This window comes from Grus americana, chromosome 3 (assembly GCF_028858705.1).
Source record: "Grus americana isolate bGruAme1 chromosome 3, bGruAme1.mat, whole genome shotgun sequence".
Lineage (NCBI taxonomy): Eukaryota > Metazoa > Chordata > Aves > Gruiformes > Gruidae > Grus > Grus americana.
In genome coordinates, this window is record NC_072854.1 from 20,719,421 (window position 1) to 20,741,925 (window position 22,505).

Below are 22,505 nucleotides of genomic sequence, written 5' to 3' on the forward strand. Positions count from 1 at the left end.
TTACTGAGACATTGCTTTCAATTAGTATTTACATAGTATTTACATTTTCAAGGAGAAAATTCTTGCAACAAGTATAAATAACTTCTAAAAGGAACACACTGATATTAATTTAACTGTTTTTAAAAATTAAGGGACAAATGGTACCTAGATATTTATTTTTTAATAAGAATGTTTTAATGAAAAAATAGAATAAAATTTTAATTTTTTTTTTTCAGTCAAGAAACCTAAATATGACATTTAGCCACATAGCAGCCATGTGCTTTCTTGAGTACCATTAACTTAAGTAGAAGCTGAGACATGTAAAAGACTTACTTTATAAGACTAGTTTTTGGGCAAAAGGGTCCATTGTTAGAGGAGAGCACCATAAGATGAAAAGTTGCTTAAAAAGACTGAATGAAGTAGATTGATCTTACTTAGTTGTCTTGATGTAACAAAGTGCCAATATTCTAAGTTGTTGTGAGCAAGTTTAACATTTTCTTGAAGCTTCCATAAGCTATGGCAATATTAATAAAAAGCCATATTATTTTAAAAATATGATTAATTCTTGTAGAATTCTTAAATGCTGTTAAAAGGGCATAGTTCATTTGCTCATACAAAGAAAAGTGCTTGAAGCCCTTTTAGACACCTTAGGCTAATTTACATGGCCTCCAGCTGTTGCTCAGAAAGGCACACATCCGTGGTATGTCCTGTGTCATATTTACTGGCCTTCATGATACATTTTTCTCAAATGGCATTTCATGTCTGTGTATAGACAACTGACTCAAACTCTGCATGTAAGGTTGAGCTTCAGAAAAATTCACCTACTTTAAGAATCTACTTATTCTAGCACCTAGGAACAAGGTGCTTTTGCTCCTCTTCCAGCGAATGGAGTCAATGGATCCTGGAGAGTTGTTCACTTCACCTGTGAAGTAGACACCTGCTCTTGATCAGAGTTGTACCCTAAATGCCACTGAGAGCATCAACAGGGAGTGGGATGCCCCTGCCTACACATAGACACTTTATGCCATTGGAAGTGTTGATGGGGCATGCAAGATAGCCACACTGGGCTGGCAAAAATGACTGAAGATTTGTGAGACATTCCCATTCTTTGTGCCAGCTGAGACCTGAATGTGCTTCGCAGGGGATCTGGAAGGGTGCAGTTAAATGAACGGGCCCCAGAGCTCTATGGCAGCTTTGACACATAGTTCCTATGCAGACTTTAAACCTAAGTGTCCTACTCTGGAGTCCAATCCCACCAAAATTGCACACTCTGCATTTCCTTACCTAAGGATGGAATATCCCCTCACTTTTAGCATATCCATTTTAATGGGCTGTGGTCTCATCTTCTACCTCTAACAATATTTTGCTATACAGTTGTAGCTGTAAATCTCAAATGCCACCTTCTGAAGAGATGCAGTGCTATGACAGTTACAGACTGAAACCAGGCTTATGTACAGCCTTTTGCAGATATAGCTGTGTCCAACATGCGTGGGGAGAATGCAGGGCTATGACCATTAACCGAGTCAGTAAAAGCTCAAAAATAGTAGTAGTTAAACATCTTCAATTTTGGCAGTACAGCTTGCTTCTCTCCTGCTAGGTCACTTTTCTGCCCCAGTACAAATATTTTTCTATCAGCAGACTTCTCTAAGCACATATATTAATGGCATGTGTAGTGTCCTTAATGTGTTATGTGAGATTTTATATTCTGCCATTCATAGACAGCTGTTAATATGATATTGTCCAAGCAGCTGCAATACTCTGGAAACTGGAACAGCAGACTGGCTTGTGAAAACGATGCCAACTGTTGAATTAATTAAATATATATATATATATGAAAATTGAGATTTTTGAAGAAGAGATTTCTTAGAGCTGTTGTTCCACCTTGTATGCATGGTGTAATTCCACTGATATCAATGGACTCTTGAGATGAGTTACAAGTGCTGGTAAATCAGCACCTGCTCCAACTGGTATTACGTAGTCTGGAATTTAAATATATACATATTTGTACATATATGCTTCTGAAGTAGAAAGAAGTAGTCAATTGAAAAAGTCACAAATTTCAGTAAGTTTTGAATCCTACCCTATGAACAAAGGCACCAGAAAGGGTTTCTGTTCATTTAATGTTAGCCATGCCTGTCTGCAGAAATTTGTATGAATAGTTTTATTTCATCAAGGAGTTTTGCATACGAAAGAATGGCAACAGGGGGTTATCAGAAGGGACTTGAAGCATAGGATTAAGAGTGCTGTACTTGAAAAAGGAGCCTGTGCTAGCAAGAGAGGCCAGTGTGAAATTAGGTGACCTATCAGCAGTATGAAAATTGGAAGGCATGTAAGCATGGAGTCAGTAGATAGGTAAATGAAGTAGTTTATAATGAAATGTAAATTGGTTATTATGCTGTAGATTTCCAGTTTGGTTCTTGAACAGGCCCTTACTTCCTCATATTTGATTTAAAAAGATTTTTCTGGACGGCATCATTTCTAATACAATGATCAGTTGGGGACTTTCTCCAAATATACTTGGATTTAGCAAACCTTCTCCTTAGCACAGAAGGGGAAATGTGCTTGTGCTGACTTCAGTGGAAATTACATTCAGGAATGCCTTTTCAGATCTAAAACAATGGTCTTGCTCCCATCTCCTGTCCGCTTGTATTTAAGTCGGTGTTCACCCATTTCAAACAGAGTAATGTAGGTTTAAATGCCCTTTACTATGGAAAATTTTTGTGGTTTAACCCCAGTAGGAGCTCAGTCCCACACAGCCACTCGCTCCCTCCCTACCAGCAGGATGGGGAAGAGAATCTGAGGGGTAAAAGCAAGAAAACACCTGGGTTGAGACAAAGACTGTTTACTAAGTAAAGCAAAAGCTGTCCACACAAGCAAAGCAAAATAAGGAATTCATTCGCTACTTCCCATAGCTCTGAACGTCCCCCCTTTCCTTCTTCTTCCTCCAGCTTTATATGCTGAGCATGAGGTCATATGGTATGGAACATCCCTTTGGTCAGTTGGGGTCAGCTGTCCCGGCTGTGTCCCCTCCCAACTCCTCGTGCACCCCCAGCCTACTCGCCGGTGGGGTGGTGTGAGAAGCAGAAAAGGCCTTGGCTCTGTGTGAGCACTGCTCAGCAGTAACTAAAACATCCCTGTGTTATCAGCACTGTTTCCAGCACAAATCCGATATAGCACCATACCAGCTACTATGAAGAAAATTGACTCTATCCCAATCAAAACCAACACAAAACCATATGCTAGTAGAGCTAAAATACACTGTCCTGGTTTTGGCAGGGATAGAGTTAATTTTCTTTCCAGTAGCTGCTATAGTTTTGTGGTTTGGATTTAGGGTGAGAATAATGTTGATAACACTCTGATGGTTTTAGTTGTTGCTAGGTAGCTGTAGTGCCTACACTAAGTTAAGGACTTTTCAGCTTCTCACTGTGCCCTGCCAGGTGCACAAGAAGCTGGGAGAGCACAGCCAGGACAGCTGGCCCAGACTGGCCAAAGGGACATTCCCTGCCATAGAACGTCATGCTCCGCATAGAACTGGGGAAGCTGCCTGGGAGGTGGGATCACTGCTCAGAAACAGACTGGGCATCAGCAGTTTTTTCCACATGTGGTGAGCAATTGCATTTGTGCATCATGTTATTATTGTTCTTGTCGGTATTGTTGTTATTATTAATCCTATTAAACTGTCTTTATCCCAACCCATGAGTTTTTTTTCCCCACTGGGATGGGGAGGGGTGAGCGAGCGCCTGCGTGGTGCTTAGTTACTGGCTGGGGTTAAACCATGACATATACAAGAGATAATCAAATTATAAATATTTTCCCCATTTGCAAGCTAATGCTAAATAGAAATGAAAATGTGGAGAAGGGGAATTTTTCTGTAGTGTATCTGTATCCTCACTGAGGACAGTGGGACTCCAAGATCCGTAAACAAGTTTATAGAATAAAGTTTGTATTTGAGCAGCAAGGGCATGCTACTGTGTTTGCAAAATATCTAGATGTGTTGGGAGGAAGTAATAGACACCATCCAGTGCCTTTTCCCTTCTGAAGGAATGTATGTAAAACTCGTGAGGTGGTTATGGGCAATGTTTACCTATGGCTGTTACGGGCTATCCATTTTATGCATAGGAAGGCCGAGTTAATGGTAAGGCTGTCAGGAATCCTGCAGGAAGATAATAGCAGTGCAGTCAGTTCAGCCGTCACCTCATGTGCACGTCCTGAGGTGAAGGAGCACCGTCAGTGTTGTTTCCTCCAACAATTCTAGTTTGGTCACAGCTCTGAGCTGCACAGCTGCACTGCTAAGCCTGGCAACAGGCAGATTAAGAAAAGATGAAGAGATAAAAAGATAAAAACTCAAGACAGGAGCTGCCCTCAGCAGCTGCTCGCTAGAATCAGGCAGATACCAACACTCACACAGATCCTCAGAGAACCTCTGAGCTCCCAAACACTCGAAGCAGTCGGGAGATGACACGTATGAGGAAAGAATGGAGATGTAGATTTTCATGTGCAGATCCTTTTTCTTATGAACTATGCTTTGCTAGAAATAGATATTGTCTAAAAAACCTGTGTCATCGACCTCAGCTCCTGAAGGGGAGATTTGCAGTCAAACCTCCTGGTGCTCAGGGCTGCAGCTTCAGCCTGTGCCCATAGAGCAGCATCTCACCCCAGGGTTTATCTGGAGTGGGTGTTCACATGCAGAGTGCCAAAGGGGCAGTAGCTCTATAATCCAGATTCTTTGCATCTCCAAACATGTGTTAGTGGCTGCAAACTTGCTCCTAAATTATTGTAGAGCTTTCAATCTTGGTTTGCCTGAAGTCACATCCTCTCTTAGCATCTGCATTTCTCAACTTCAGCATTTGAAAACATAAAAATACTTAGCATTACTTCAGTGAATGAGTCTTGTAAAACTGAGCTATATAGCTACAAAGGGCATGAGAAGGCCTCAGATTATTCTGATTTTTATGTTTCTGTATGTAGGCTTGCAATCTCTGTTATTTGAGCAAAATCAGTCCTGCAGAGTCTTGGACCTGAAATAGCCTTTGTGCTGACGCAGTGTTCCATGAGACCTGTAGATAAGACAGCAAGACTTGTATTACACTAAGTTGTCTGAGATACTAAATGCCAACTACTCTTTTCAGTTCATGGAGAAATGAAAGGGCCCAGAATTTAGATGGAGGTAATCAGTTCCTAGCAGGGGTCGGCTTTTCAGCAGGATAGGAGGCTTATTTGAAATAAAACCTGATTTTTTTTTTTTTTAAAAAGAGTTTTCTGATATTTGCAAATAAATACAGAGAGGAAAACTTAGAAGCTTTATTAAACAACTGAAAATATAATGTAAAGTTATATCAGATCTGAGATTTTATATATATATATATATATGATGCAACATTCGCTATGGACTAATGCAAATTAAAGATATCAGAAGATGCATACTAATACTGTGATTTGGTGCTGTGAACCACAGTGCAAAAATGAGATATGTCATGATAAAATACCTTGTATAAAAACAACAAAAAAATAATTGTAAGCATCCTTTAAAAAACAAAGAATCCAGACTGCCAGATGAATTCTCAGGATGCTCTAACCTTCCAAAATACTATGTTTGTGAGGAATTTGTGTCCAGCAATTATATCTGTAGGCAACCAAAGGTTAAAAAGCACTTTTGAAAGGTGTTCCTATGCTATGTTGAAAATGGTAAAAACTTTGCAGAGAGGAAATCTTTCTTGTTCTTTCATTTATCCATTTATGAAAAGTAAATACTGTCAAACTCCAGATTTGTACGAAATGTTTAATATACAACTCGTTAAATTATTTGATTTCATCTATTTCTAGCCAGGCCTCTTGTCAAGTCAACTCTTGTCCTTTGTTTTTGTTGCCACAGTAAGTTGACAGTGTGCCACATTTGACTCAACATTGATTCACTCTTAATTCTCATTGTTTCACTTTTTTCCTAATAGGTTTTTAAAAAGTTGTTTAGGGTGTTTGTTTGTTTGTTTTTAATCTGCCTGTTCCCTCCCTGCCATTGATTTATTTTGCTGTTTCCCACCTCTTATTTTTTTCCTACAAGTTCTACATTGCAATTCAGCAGGAGAAAGTCATACAGTGTTAAGGGTATAGAAGAACTAACCAAACTCACGGCATTTAACAGTAATTACAACTGACAATGATAAGCGTCATCATGGTGACATTATTGAAAGATGACAAACATGCAAGAAGGCAAGGAGAGAAATATGGCAATTAAATGTAATAATAATATACATAAAGAAGAAAAATATTAAACTAAAATCTGTGAGGTGTATCCTGCATTACAAAGGATTTTTTGACTTAGGAATTTTATGTTAACCCATAAGCTTGAGGGAAAAGGGTCTTTTTAAATCACTTTTCAACACCTTCCTCTTCCCATCCTCCTACTCTCCTACTGCATCTGTGCTGGCCCTCTTCCCTTCTCTGTCCCCGTGGCTCCTGTTCTGTCTTTCTTCTGTACTTCTCAGTCCTCAGCATTTGAGGTATCTGGCCCTCCAGTAGCTTCTCTGGGAGCAGGACAGGCTGTCTCACCGGTGTTGCTTCCAGCAAGCAGCCTTCTGCTCCGGGCCCTGCAGCCCTGAACGGGGCTGATGGCAGAGAAGGCGCTCCCAGTTGTCATACACACAAAGTACACGGAGGGTCTGGCAGCCAAACACTAACTCACATCTACCGAGCATCTCCAAGTGACAGTCTGTCAGAGGCTTGTAACTCTGCCAAATCTACATTTGTTTTCATGAGGACAGCAGAATGCATCTCTAAACTCAGAGCAATACCGCATGAAATGTCAAGTCTTGCTCCAATTCATGCACAATTAGAGGTATTGTCTGAATTATAAATATTATTTTATATTGAGTTATATTCTTCTCTGTATGGACAAAACAAGGTATATGGACAAAACAATGGTATACAAATATTTTCTGAGACATGGATTTTTTTTTTTCCCTATGACATTTTGAAAAAACCTGAGCCTGGCCAGACACCTACCATGGAAGATTTCAGTCAGATCAGTTAAAATTTGGCAAAAGTCAGAAGTGACTAAATGCAGAGCCTGGTTGTTGAAAGAGTTAGGCCCTTTGACTGTGGGTAGTTCTGCCAGCTTTTTTCATTACGAGCTGGAAGAAGGATGGAATAGCATTTTAATCAGATGTACAGTCTATTAAACTGGAAGGCTCCTAACAGAGAGCTAATCTAAAAGGACTTAAGAGCTTTACTTACCTTGGGAAAGTCAAGGAGAAAATAATATGAAATTCATATTAGAAAAAGCAGACTGCACAATATAAACAAAAAAATCATTTTACTGAGCAGACCTGACAAATGACAGCAGACAGTAATTTGTACAGGTGCTTGCAATGTGACATCTCCTTGATTTCAGGCACTTAGCAGAAGCTCTCTGGTTATAAGCCTGTTTGTCCATAGCCCATAAAAAAAGCAGAGATGACTGGATGGTTTTTTAGATTTCAGGTGGGGTGACTTTTCCTCTTGAAGTACCTTTTTTCTGTCTGCTGTCTATAGAAGTGCCTAGAGAAACAGCGCTTCATTTTAAGTGCCTAAGTGAGCTGGGCTTGGTCACTGAATAGATCACTTGAAATTTTTAGCTGCCCAAGAGCACTACTCAGAGGTATGTAGCTAGAGATACACCTTACCTATTTATACACAGAGAAATCTCAGCTTGTCTCACCTTCACAACACATGCCCTGTTTGACTGACCAGTAAATCCACTGGGCTTCAGGTCATCTGTCCTGTTGCGTGCACTCACAGGACAGAAGAAAGGCTGATAAACTTTGCAGTAGCTGGCCTCCAGCTCCTGGGGCACTCAACGGTGCTCCATTAAGTGCACACTCTTTCCCCATAGCTTAGTGCTAGGGCCACTGTAAATCACATAATGTGCTGCAGTGCTTCCTCACTCACCAAAGAATAATGAGAGATTTTTGAAGTTACTGCATCATTGGGCAAGAGCCAAACCTTTCCTTGTTCAGGGATAATACAGGTCGAAGCTCATTAGCACATCTGAGAAGCCCACCCATAGAGTCTCTTTGCTGACTAAGCAACTTTAATGAACAAGATATCATAGAATCATAGAATCGTTTTGGTTGGAAAAGACCTTTAAGATTATCAAGTCCAACCATTAACCTAACACTGCCAGTCCAACCACTAAACCATGTCCTTAAGCACCACATCTACGCATCTTTTAAATACCTCCAGGGATGGTGACTCAACCACTTCCCTGGGCAGTCTGTTCCAGTGCTTGATAACCCCTGCAGTGAAGAAATTTTTCCTAATATCCAATCTAAACCTCCCCTGGTGCAACTTGAGGCCTTTTCCTCTTGCTGGTCTCACTATTTCTGATACAAGCCAGGATGCTGTTGGCCTTCTTGGCCACCTGGGTACACTACTGGCTCATATTCAGCCAGCTGTTGACCAGCACCCCCAGGTCCTTTTCCATCGAGCAGCTTTCCAGCCACTCATCCCCAAGCCTGTAGCATTACATGAGGCTGTTGTGACCCAAGTGCAGGACCTGACACTGAGCCTGACACACAACCTCATACAGTTGGCCTCTGCCCATCAATCCAGCCTGTCTGGATCCCTCTGTAGAGCCTTCCTACCCTCAAGAAGATCAACACTTCCACCCAACTTGGTGTTGCCTGCAAACTTACTGAGGGCGCACTCGATCCCCTTGTCCAGATCATTGATAAAGATATCAAAGCGAACTGGCCCCAGTATTGAATCCTGGGGAACATCGCTTGTGACTGGCTGCCAATGGGATTTAACTCCATTCACCACAACTCTTTAGGCACAGCCATCCAGCCAGTTTTTTACCCAGCGAAGCCGTGAACTGCCAGTTTCTCCAGGAGAATGCTATGGGAAACAATGTCAAAGGCTTTACTAAAGTCCAGGTAAAGAACATCCCCAGCTTTTCCTTCATCCACTAAGCGCATCACCTTGTCATAGAAGGAGATCAGACTAGTCAAGCAGGACCTGCCTTTCATGAACCCATGATGACTAGGCCTGACCCCCTGGTTGTCCTGTACATGCCACTTATGGCACTCAGGATGATCTGCTCCATAACCTTCCCCGGCACCGAGGTCAGACTGACAGACCTGCAGTTCCCCAGATCCTCCTTCCGGCCCTTCTTGTGGATGGATGACATATTGGATAACCTCCAGTCAACTGGGACCTCCCTGGTTAGCCAGGACTGCTGGTAAATGATGGAAAGTGGCTTGGTGAGCACTTCTGCCAGCTCCCTTAGTACCCTTGGGTGGATCCCATCTGGTCCCATAGACTTGTGTGTGTCTGAGTGGTGTAGCAGGTCACTAACCAGTTCTCCTTGGATTATGGGGGCTTCATTTTGCTCCCTGTCGCTGTTTTCCAGCTCAGGGGGCTGGGTACCCAGAGAACAACTGGTATGACGTAAATTTGCCACAGAACTACTGTGCCCAGCTGAAGGGCAACTTTGGCAGTGCTCTTAAAGTTTCAGCATTTCAAGGTTCTTTTTTTTTTTTTTTCTAATGAATGGGAATGAATAAACAACTTTTCTGTTGTATATTTATGCCTCAGGGGGATTCCTTTCCAAATGAGTCTGCTCTCAGACCCTTTCTCTCAGCTTGACTATGTTTACAGTTCTGCATAATTTCTATTTTCATTTTTCTGACCTGATTCTTGTTTTATTCTTTTGTATGAGGGATAGACATAATTAAGCTATAACACTATTTTACCTTTTAAATCTTGAATGAAAAGCAAATAGCCTCTCGCCTTCTGGGTATCATGGCCATTCGCTCTATAGTTATCCATTTGGTGCTTCACCAACCGGATTTTAATGCTACTTTAACCCTCTCCCTCCAAAATAAGAAAGTAGTTCTTTCCTAGAAGTCTTTCTGAAACAATGATCAGATATCATTAAAATAATAGTGAAAAGTTTACATTTTGTTTTAATCATAATGGCTATATTTCTTTTATGGCCACTTGGGTAGTGTTTTAATCTTTCTTAGTTCTGGAACGAATGCAAAGATTTAAACAGACTAAAATCTAAGCTATTTTTCTCAGCAGACTTGGAAAGCAGCTTGGATTAGGAGCTGCCACTTTCCACATTACATCAAGCTTTTAGTCTTTTTAATTTAGATTTCCTTCCTGATTAAAAGTTTAAGTGAAAGTTCTTCTACACCAACATTCAGGTGTGAGTTGTAAATGCATCAAAAAAAAAAAAAATTATTCTCTTCCAATGAAGAATTCTGAGCTTGAGCTGAACAGACGATTTCTTCTAACATAGCACAAAGGCAGTTGGGGTTGTGTGACGGGTGGGGAGGAGGAGAGATACCTCTGTGAGTCGCAGCAATCTCCATACAAACAAAACTAGCTAATTTGCAAAACCTCTCTCCTGGACATCCTTTACTTCACAGCTCAGTAAGAAGCTGGGGAAAAGCCAATCACCCTTGAATGTAAATAAAAATGAGTGCTGGGCTAGGGAGGGTTCCTTTTATCTCTGCTGGAATTGTGCAGAGTATTTCATCCTTTAAGGTGTGTAGCAGAATTTACTCATGGGAATAAGGAAATTGCTAAAGCTGATACCCTTCAACACAGAAAAAAATGAGTGATTCTTGGATTTAATATTAAACTAAGGAAAGGGCTACTTTGATCACTGAGTTTGATCTCTTAATTTGAACTTCAAACATTACCAAATAGCTCAGGAGCTTAGTCATAAAAGCAAGGTTTCATCCATTAACAAAATAAAACAGTAGTTTTCACCGTGATCTGTATTTCCATGAATTTCAAAAGGATTTACATCTGGGGCTTGTTTTGGATCTCTCTCTAGTTAAAAGAGGTTCCTCGAATGTGACATGTTCCTTTCTCTAGTCTATGGACAATGTTATTTTTAGTAAACAGGAAAAGTGTTTCATTTTCTTAACTTTTTGAAAAATCACCATGGTAGTAAATCTATAAACATCTTACAGTGTTTATAAAGTTAGCCCTCAGGATGCTTTTTGGGTACTCCAGATTGAGGCTCTGGTTTCTTTACATCCTGTTCTTTCTTTCTTTGTAAACTTCAGCACTTCACACACCAAATATAAAACTGGCATTTTATTTGACCTTTGTCTCCTCGTTTCCCACATCCCTACTTTTCTGTTTGGAAAATGTTTTCTTCACTTGACAGGCCAAGTACAATTCCTTCAGCTTCAAGAGGGACCACACTGCATCTGTCTGCTGAGGCAAAAAATGTATTTAACAGAGCACAGCTGGAACCCAGATAGCTAAGATCAGTCACCCAGACAATTGCTTCACTTGATCAATGATCCTCCACTCTGATGGCCTCCCTTGTTTGCATCCCTGAAGACAGTGCAATTACATTCTTGAAGCAGTTCAGGATTTTAGCCCACGTCTTTGTTTTTAAAGTAAATTTCTTGGAAAATGTGCACTAAACATTGGCTAGCTGTCCCTTTCAAACTTTATTCCCCAGTAATTTTCCTTTTATTTTGGGACCAATATCACCTTATTTTCTAAATCCACTGAATATATGGCTAGGCCTAGGTTGCAGTTATGTAACCACAGTATTAAACATGAAAGAAAATTCATTCTTCATGTTATGTTCAATTCTAACAGGTGCAGTCACCATATACTCTTTATCCTAATTTGCACATATAATTTTTCTCCATACCTTTTAGATGATCGGGTTTCCATTAGTCACTACTCTTCAGGGCAGTTAGGGTAAGATCTAACTATACATATGGATGGAGCTTATTTTGTAGAGTTTATAGAGCTACTAGTACTTTACCTCTGCATGCCTCCATTTGTAGAGTCTTCCTGTAAAAAGAAGCCTGATAATGCAGACTGAACTTGCATGACTTAAAACCCAGTCACCCCTTCTACCTGTCAGTCCTACAGGTATAGGCGTGTAGACACATCTGTTGCATGGACAGTGCCATGCCCTGCAAAGCAAAGCTTCATGAGGAGGTCCCAGCCACGCACCTCTCCATTTAGCACCCATGCCCAACAAAAGCACGTTTCCAATATAAATGATGTGTTATGGTGTCAGATGTCTCCAGCAAACCAGCAAAAATTAAGACCTTCTTAAATTTTAGCACATCCCTTACAGGAGGTTTGCAAGATCTGACCCTAGATCACTTTAACCTAACAGTTTGATTAATTTTTCATAGTATTTGTAAATTATGGCAGAGGTTGACTTCCAAGGATGATGTATCAGACCACACTTTTCTTTCTCACATTAGATATTAAGCCTGACAGTAGAAATTCAGTGACAGTCAAGACAAGACACATTGCATCTGAAAGAGACAAGGTGCTGATGATCAGCTGGTTGTTGGTACCTTGTCTCTGTGGCAGCAGCAGCAGCTCACACCTCCTGCTGAATCAGGAACTCAGAGGGAGTCAGGAATTGGGTATTGGTGCTTCTCACAGCCCCACCAAAATGCTGTAGCTTCAAGTTCTGTGGCGTCCACAATCTGGCAGAGATAAATGATTGCTCAGTACATTTGTACTGTACTTATTACAGCAGTACCCCCAGCAATGTTGCTAGAAAACCTTATTCATTTTTTATTATGGAAAGAATGCTCAACTGCGTTTATATTTCCTTTTGCCTGATTTCTCATGTGTATGAGAATAATGGCAGTAGCAAGTGAGATAACTGTGATTAATTTTACCACTTCTTTGCTGGAATGAACAATCTGCAGAATTCAATGTTTGGGTAAAAGTCAGTGTAAGGATTGTTAAAATATAAAAAAAATAAACCAGAGCAGGATTACACACTAACTCCACTTATAACAGAAAACCTATGATGTGTATCAACAGTAAAGGCTTTAAACTTGATGTGAGGATAAGTATTATCCCTACCAAAACTACTAGGTAGCACTTTTCTCTTGGTCTTTTTTGATTTTTGAGATGTTTAAAGCATATTTTGCTTAACTCTTAAAGCACTGAAATGGCTTTCACTTGGACCCTTTTGTTTTCTAGTCATAGGAAGACAAATAAAATCTCAAGATACTTAAGACAAATAAAATCATACCTACTCCTTTTTGTCTTCTGTCTCCTTCCACCCCCAGTCTTCTAGAAATCTCGAGCCACTCCCAGTCTCACTGGGATCTCAATTCAAGCTTTTTGGTTAACTTTACACCTCTGTGAACTTACGGCTTTGTACAACAGCCCGCTTCTGGTGTGATGCTGACTTAGCTCTGTTTTTCTTCTTACTTTCCCATATGTTCTGCCCTCTTTTGATTGTTCTCAATGTAGAGAAAGAGCAGTTACCTTCAGGAGAAGTAAACATAGTCAAGAAGATAGAAGGGAGGAGGTAGAATTTCCTTGCAGAGTAGAAGCTTATCCTAAAAGTCCTAATTTACTTTCTAAATTATTTGAAGTATTTTTAGGTAACTTAATTAAGAACTGAGCTGGGTAAAGAGGGTGCATACTGCTATCTTTGTCTTATCCATTTCTGAAGAATTTAGCCAAGTTAAATAAGCTGTAGTAGCACTCAATCCTGTAATTTAGGTTACTAACTTAGTATCTGCTTCATTGACATTGTAAGTGCCTGTCTCAGGAAAGTGAGCTAATCTGCTTACACTACAATATACAATTAATGGAGAGACAGATTTGTCAGTAAAGACCTGCAGAGGAAGTTGACGACATGGTCTGGTTTTGGCATCTTCCCGTGTGTTGAATTTGGTACCTCTGGGAGTTTTGAATGCTCTTTCAAATTGCATAAAGGCACAGGAAAAGTTAGGACCTTCTGTTCATTCATGGCCTCTTCTAAGGACAGACACATAGCAAGCTAAAGGTAGTCATCATGGTACATAATGCATACGTGAAAGCCAAAACTGTAAGGGTCAGGAAAGCAAAAAGAGGAGGCTTGTGATTTGGGCATGCAGTTGCATGGAAAGAAAGCCCTTTGGGTCAAAGCCCTCCTCCCTCTGTCCGTATTGTATGAGATCACCAGTGCATAAGAATAAAACTAATCTGGCTACAGGATGTGGAAGCCTTTTGCATCCTCACTAGTAGGCCCAAAAATAGGCAGCCCTTTGCCTTTCCCCTCACTAACTCGTGACTCATCTGGATGCCTCCATAAGAAGGTAGATAATCCATGCAGAACAACTCTCCAACAGCTGGAATAGAGCACAGGACCCAGATCTTTCTGTTTCAGTTTAGGCAGAGGACATCTGGTGCCAGTATGCCTGAACTGCAGCAGAGGTGTAAGTGATGTGTCAGTGCCTACCCTTGCCATAGAGACCTTTCCAACGGAGATGGCATGGGCCAGAGACAGTTGCCACTAGGCAACAAGAATGTGTCCGCCCTATTTTGTAGAGCAGGAAAGCTCAGTAGTGAAAAAATATGGGACACTGTACCTGGGGCCTCAGGGAGAGCGTGATTTGGAGCACACTGAATACACTAGTAGAGAGGTAACCTTTCAGACAGACTGAGAAGATATCAACAGGTTTAAGCAGTCCTGAAAACTAGGTGTACATAACCATAGCCCGGGAATAAGACTGGGTTTTGGCACCAAAATTTGGATGTAGAATTTCACAGTAGATTTCTAATACCAGGGAACATACTTTTTGTTTTGTTTTGTTTCATTATTTTTCTGCACTTTCAGGTGCATAGTTGTAGCCTCCAGGTTTCTTGTTGGTCTGTTTAGGTTTCGAATGTTGTACTTATGGGCTGTTTGAGGGATAATTTTATTTTGAATGATTCCCTAGGTTGTCATCAGTCAAGACTTTTAGAGAGAAAAAGATGAGAGTAAACTAACACAGTTGTTATAATGCCCAGTGATGCTAACTCCTGAAAAAGAGTGAGGACAAAATATGAGGAAATTCATTGAATCAATTGAAAGGATACAAAAATGAAGTCAATTAAATGATACAGAAACTTTGCATATACTGTTATCTTTCATTCCTTTCCCTGTGCCAACGATTTTTTCCCAAAATGGCTAATCCTCTCCTCCTTAATCTCCGTCAAGGCTGCCTTTGACACTTCAAGAGGACAGTTGTTTACAGTCACACAGTGAGTCCCTAGCAGAGCGTGGAACAATAATCTGACATTCTACCACCTAGGCTACTGTGAAAAACTACTAGATCATGCTATTTCTTGATACTATTAGTATTGTTTTATTATATATCTTCTCAATAACAGAGTTGTATAAAATATTGAACACTGATTCTTTTGCTGAGAAAAGGAAATTTTTTTAGACATTTTTCTGGGAAAAGTTTCCCTTTTTGGATGGCTGCACTTGATAGTAGTAGCCCAGGCTTTTCAGAAACACATTTTCAATAATTAAACATTATATTTAAATTAGAGGACTTTATTTAGCAGGAAGTTGGGTCTTTCCTTAAATAAATGCTTTTAATCAAAGATACCACATTCCTCAGAAACTTGTTCCACAATACAGAGAAATTATGAGTATTAGCTCTGAATTTGATTTGCACAATTAAAAATTATAGGAAAAAAAAGTCTTCTTTTGGATCTGAAGACGAAATATAAATGTGATTGTATGCAGTGAGAAGTACGTGAGGTTACTCAGTTTCAGTGGCTATGAAACCATAAATGTTGAAGCAATAGGGAATTGTTTAGTAAGTTTCCAAATTCCCTTCACTGCTAAAGCTTGCTTAGAATAAGAATATAGTTTTTCATCATTAAATTAGATTGAATTTGTATATTCTCTTACCTGTGATAGTGCAATTACATTAAAGATGTGATTTTGAAAAAGGGGATAGTTTGGTGTATACAATTATTTATAAAATAGCGAACACTGTCTGATCATTATTTTTATTTTTACAATAAAACCTGCTAAGACTGCATTTGCTATTGTTTGATATCATTTGGTTTGTACAATATAATTAAAAAGCTTAATAATTTGGCAACATGGGAGACGAGAGATAACTGAGTCTACATCCATAAGTGTAACGAATATATATTATACGAGATATATATCCCTCATCAAGGCAAGGTCATTTTTATGGGAATGACTTTTCTTGGGCTTCAACAATAAGCTAACACGTAGTTACTGCCTTTTTAAGAAACAATTTAGAAAAGGGCAATTTAGCCAGCTCGGTAGGTGATATTCACAAATAAAAGCATTGTTTATAAGAGTTAGTCATTTGGATGTTAGAGGTTGCTCATGTCCCCTTCTCTCAACATTCCGTTCCGTGTTTGAACATATGAATTAAAAAGGTTGGAAGTTCAGAGCAGGGACATGTACATTCAAAGGGGAGTATTTACACAGTAACTGTTTTTAAAATAAAACTTAATAAAAGCATTGCGTCTTTAGAAAATTGGACTGTTGTTCCCAGGTTTATAGTTTTACAAGATATATCTGACTTCTATATCAGTTGTCTATACAAAAAGAATTTGGAAGAAAGAATAAAACCATGAAATCACTACTGGTAAGTGCTTTTTTAAAATTTTTTTTCAGACTAACAAACTCTTTCAGTGCCAGGCAGTGAAGATAAACTTTGTCTGTGATACTGTTTTTATTACAGGTTTGGATTACAGATTTATTTTAAATGACCTATCAAAATTAACAGGCTCCTTACTGTTCACAGTTTATCAGGATGCCCCAGAGCTACTTCAGCAATGAAGAAAGCAAAGCTGTCTGGAGAACAAATGCTAACAATAAAGCAGCGGGCCAGTAATGGTAAATTTTTAATCATTACCTTTTAAAATATTACTTCTTTGTAAACTAAAGTTATCATTACTCTCTTGGCTTTTTTTTTTCCTACGTGTGTAAATCTTCTTTGTATAAATAGTGAATTCACTGTCAGTAGAAGTGAAACTGGGTTTTATGTTGTGGAAATCTGAGCCTGCAGTGGAGTGGTCAGACCGGTCTGAGTTATGTCTATGTAAATCTAAAACACTAAAATATTTCAAAGTAGAATATACCATTATAATTTTCTGGTTCACATCTCATTCATCAGAGGTGGATAGTTGGTCTTATATTGTTGCAGGGTTCAGAAGAGAAAAAGGTTTGATTTCCAGAGTGCCAAGTCCTCATGAGCTCCCTTGAATTCATTTGGAGCTGTGGCTCTGTAACCTCTGGCAGATGTAGATGGCCTTGTGCCATTTCATCTCCAATAATCTGCAGTGCTTCCTGGGAGCCTTGAGTTGCACAGAAGATGATGGAAGCACCGTGGATGAAAGTCAGGATAGTACCCTGATAGTTGAAGTGCAATTAAAGCAAAATGTAGGTGCTTCAGTTCAAAAGGCTTGTCTGGGAGGTGCCTGAGTCCTGAGTTTTCTTGGAAAAATGTATGGAGTCACTTAGTGAGTGTGCATGCCTAAAGATATTGACCTCTTAACTGTTGGCGTTGACTGTGTTTGAGAGACACAAAGCATTTATAGAAAATGCTTTACCAACACATTGCAGGAGCCATGGCGATCCACATTTCCAGCAGAGCTGGAGAAAGTCTTGGTTGTCTTTGTTCAATAGCTAGATCCAGGGAATGGAAGATTTAGATGTAATTTTCTCTACAACCTGGGAAGTGTTGAAAACTCTATCTGCCATGCCCAGGAAGAATGCCTTAAGGAGTGGTACATGGACATTTTGTGTACATAGGGAGACACATGGCATCCTTCCTGTTAGAGTTAGGCACTGTGGAAAAAGGTATGCAAGACTCGCACTAGAGTAAGAACAAGACAATGGGAACATTAGTTTCTCTAGCTTTATGAGTTCAAACTTTGACTTGAGAGAAAACAGGTCTATCTCTTTCCAGGACTATTATATGCTTTGTTATAGTAATTAAAAGGATAAATAAATAAAATCTTTACAGTTTATTCCTGTCTGAATCCTTAAAGATGCAGCAGGTACCTTTAAAATTCTATTCTCTAAATGTTTGTGCCATAAAAACTCAGAAATCACTTCCATTTTGCAAATTATCCTGTAAATCATTATTTACTAACACCCTTCTGAACCATGGAATTATTAAAAGCAACAGCAGAATCACAATATATCCCAGTGCATCAATAAAATTTCACTCTGTGGGTAAAAAAAAATTTTCTCAATTAGCTACAAATGATTTTGACAATGCTGTAATATGAAGAAATTAGCATATTAGGATACTTTCTTTTCCTTCAGAAGATCTGTAAGTGGACACAGTCTTTCAAATAAGTTACATATGACAATGAGCAAAATTTGTTGCTGCAGGTGCATTTCTTATAATACACAGTTAAATCAGTACATATAAAGAAAAAGGTAGATCTTATTGATCCTCCAGGCTTTTTCAACACTCTTGCTGGAAAATTACTGCAATTTTTAAAAGAAAAGTAGTGGAAAATGCATTGGTTTAACTTCAAAAGAAAAGTTTGAACACTTGCTTTTTATTTTTTAATTTAATACTTTTACTTGAAATAAATTTATTTTAAAATATAGACATAATTAATTCACCGAACTCTGATTTGAAGCTTAATTATTTTAACGCCACTTTTATTTTTATATCACACAGGTATAGAAAATGATGAAGAAATTAAACAGTTAGATGAAGAAATCAAAGAACTAAATGAATCCAACTCCCAGATGGAAGCTGATATGATTAAACTCAGAACTCAGGTAACAGTTTTATGAAGCCCTAAATTCAGCTGCTTCTTCTACATGACTGGTTAAAAGGAATATAGGAAATATATAGTTCCCTTTTATGTTTCTTACATATTAAGATTTCTATCTGTGATTTGCCATTTATAAAATCAGAAAACAATATCCATTATGCAATCTCCACATCAGTTACCAGCACATAAAAAAAAAAGCTTAGCAAAATATATTCTTTAAGATAACGTCAAAAGCATGACCCGTCATGGTCAGCTTTGTATTTCCCCTTGATAAATCTATGCCTTTCTTATGGCAGATAAAATATTGGGTGAGATCATGGTCATTAACATAAGTTCCAAGGTGAAGGAGTCTAAATGAACAGCATCATTGCCAGGTCTGCATTATAGAGAAGGAAGTGAACACCTGTTACACTTCATCTTGTGGTGCACTAAGTGCAGCCCTTGGCAGCAGTAATGGTTCCACAGATCCAGCTTAATTCCTTTTAGGTTTCACATAAATCTGTTGGGAAAAAAACCAAGAAGAACTAACATTAGACTATTATTTAAAAACTAATTTTTCACCAGTCGTCAAACTGGATGGAAAAGGCAAAGGAAGGAAATGAATTGAATTCTTTCCCTGGCATTTTCTTCTGTCCAACATAGCTTCTGGTGCTTTTTTTCTTCACATGATTTGACCGCAGACACTAACAGTGAGATTTAACACAGTTCTCACCATTTATCAGCTTTAGTCAAGGAGTCATAATCATCCGATTGATCTTGATGGAAACAAAGTAAACCATTCCTTGTTACTTCTTTGTCTACTGCTTGTGGAGAAGAGCGCCCTGTCCATTGTCCTCCTCCCCCTCTTGTATACTCATAAGGCAACTTGGTTTTTCTTTGGCTTCTAAACCTTAGCCAAATTGATATTGAAACCTCATTTCTATTTTATGCCAATATGCAGGGTACTGTTGTCATTATTCAGCCTTTATAGGATTTGACTCACGTTTTACACAGTTTTCTGATGTGACCAAATATGACTGTAGGGTAATGACAACAAAATCTGCAAGAATGCAAAGCAAGAAGAATAATCAATTGCAGGACAATTATATGTATTTATGTTGGAGGAATTTGGTCCTAAGTTTTGAATCTAGCAGCATCCAATCTGCGTTATGTTTTCTTCTGCTTAATACAACGCTGTAGGTGCTATTCACATACAGCCTGGTTTAGCTGAGACTTTAAAAAATGTGAAGCAGTTTGGCCGCTATGTGTACATTAGGTAAAGCTCCATTTGTCAATAATTTTCTGCATCTTTAATTTTATCTTTGGCCAGATGAATTAAAATAATAAACCCATGATAACACCATCACAAGCATAAAACATGTACTGAGTTTCAAAGATTTAGTTAGGAATTTCACATCAAATTTTGATCTGAAATGAGTACAGAAGCCATACTTCTGTGGTCTCAGTTCCAGCTTCCATATCTCAGACTAGTGCCATTGCATATTCTTAGAAATCAAATTAGGCACTACCTGGGACCACTGCATATTCTTGGTAAAAAAACCTCAGATGATAATTTTACCATCAAGTTGAAAGGATGCTTTTCACACCTTGGTGCAGCAGATTTAGAAAAAGGGGTGAATGACTGGCAATGACACATACTGTCATTAAAATAATTAAAAGATTCTACAAAATAGAGCTACAAGACACCTTGAAATGTTATTTTGTCCACAGTCTTCTTCCCTTCCTATTTCCCAGCTCTTCGTAAGCCAATCCTGACAGATGCTGGTCTAACCTGTTCTTTACATCCTACACTAGAGATTCTGCAGTCTCTGGGCAGTCTGGTCTAATACTTACCTGTTCTTACCCAATTAGCTACTGATGCCTAGCAGAAAATCCCAGCTGAGTCAAACCTCACAAAAATTCAGAGGCCTCAGTTCTGAATTCATACACTCTCCTGAAGATAAGCAATTTACATTTCCAACACGTAGAGAGTTACATCGTAGTCATTATCAATCTATTAAGAGGATCGGAGTCAACAATCTCCTTTATTTGCCACAGTAAAATTATATTGAACATAACAAAATGCTGATAAACTTTTAGAAAATCATTTTGCAACCTAGATTTCAATAAGACTTCACAGGCAGGGAATACACAATGGGAAAACAGTGGAAGTTCTGTGAACACCAGGAGTAGCAACGGTCTTGTTAGATACAGATTTGCATCCCATATGATTGTAAGTGCCAGTGAAACTTTTTCCTACTACAGGAACCTCCCTTCTACATAGAATCTTTTATATTTAATAAAGTGAAAAGTCGTGCTGTGGCCTTTTTCTTAGTTGGAGCATTCATAAGACTCTCCTTTACTCAGCTGCCTTTACTCAGCAGACTTGGGAGAAAGTATTTTTAATCTAAGATCTTCTAGTAAATTTGTCCAAATTTAACATGCAGGTCCAAAAGTGTGAGAGGGGGGAAGAAAAATCTGCAAATAATTGTGTGTCTCATACAAGCAACAGGTTATCCTGTTTTTTAGAAAAGATACAAGTGAACATTCATTAGTTTTAGGGTAAAATGTGGGGAGGGAAATTTCAGCCTTTAAGCAAGTGAATACAATAATTAAGTATGCCAGTTATCTTAAGATGCTTACAGATGAGTACTAAATGAAATAGCAAGATACGCTGGTGAGTTGCCACTGCATTTGCAGATAGTCAGCATCTCACACGAAAAAAGATCTATTCAAGTACAGTGCTCAACTAGCTAGAAAATCTATATAATGTCAGCTCCTACTTAAGTTAGTGTGAGGCAGCAGCAGTGTGCCGTACTGAACTGGGCCTTCATTGATATCAGACTCTTCAGTTTAGTCTGTAATATAAAAAACAGCTTTAGGGTAAATACTGGCGCATGACTGACTCTAACAAGCACCTGTGAAAGATGTTTTGCATTTGCATACAGCATTGCTCTCCGATATAAACAAGCTGAAAGCAAAACAAGAGAGGAAGAGGTGTTTCCAGTTTCAAAGCTGGAAGCAAGTATTTCACCTACTATAAAATGTTGTGGAAATAGCTCAGAATCAATTAATTGTGACAAAACCAAGCCCCTGCAATACTGGCAGCTTGGATTAACTGCTATATAAGCACCTGTAGTCAGAGATACTTGAAGATCATTTTATGTAGCGACATCACTTGTCAAAGTTACTTCTGTCAACTAATAGGCTGTATTTCCCTAAGCAGACTGAAACTTTAGGTCCAGAATAAAACTTGAGACATCTAACTACCTGATTGTGCCAACAATTTCCTAAAATTTACTCACCCCTGGTCAAGTTAATATTCACTTAAGAACTTTTTCCCCTTCTGCCTGTTACTATTGCACAAACCTCCAGCCTTCCCATCAGCATTTAAATAGTATCAATTCTTCCCACTGTTCACTGTCTATGCCAGTGTAGAAATGGATAAAGCTCATTTTGAGAATTCAAAACCTTGTGTTCTTTGGCATTTTGTTCCACTTCTCTGGCATTGTTTTTTTGCCCTCTTGTCAATGCATATTTTAACCTACACACACACAAAAGCACACTGTACACTTTGTAATAGATGTTAACGGTTGTCATCCAATGTGGAAGGTAAGGACAGGTCTGCAGAGGAAAGCGTAGACAGATACGAGAGAGCTCTGCACGTGCTCTCAAGGGGTTGGACATACGCCAGTGCTCATCTGAAATCCTTGTAGCTTCATTAGCGCAGTGCCTTGCACGAGCTCGGGTAAGTTGTCTCTCAGCGATGCTTTTTAGCTCGAGCAGGGCACCATGCAAGGTCAGACCTAACTTGCGTCTGGTCACCTGGGAACACAGGCAGAGCATACTCTCAGTTGTCTTCACGTGTACATGTAGTTATGCCCCAGAGACGCACTTTCCTGGCTATGTGCAAATTTTCTTTGGGTTCCTTCAGTTTTACAAGCCATTGTATGAGAAAACTTTCTGAATTTCTACATACATCACAACAACATGCCATTGTTCAG

General features: G+C 39.0%; 1 protein-coding gene across 22 annotated transcripts in view; it reads left to right on the plus strand.

Moving 5' to 3' along the window:
- Positions 1 to 22,505, plus strand: part of MYT1L (myelin transcription factor 1 like) — a 321,134-nt gene that overhangs the window by 294,874 nt on the left and 3,755 nt on the right. For 16 of the 22 annotated variants that reach the window (XM_054822319.1, XM_054822316.1, XM_054822318.1 and 13 more), the window contains 2 exons: positions 16,527 to 16,618; positions 18,423 to 18,532. In XM_054822319.1, coding sequence (XP_054678294.1) covers positions 16,527 to 16,618; positions 18,423 to 18,532 — 202 coding nt within the window. The remainder of the gene's footprint in view (positions 1 to 16,526; positions 16,619 to 18,422; positions 18,533 to 22,505) is intronic. The other 6 variants (XM_054822323.1, XM_054822326.1, XM_054822337.1 and 3 more) reach the window with 1 other exon arrangement.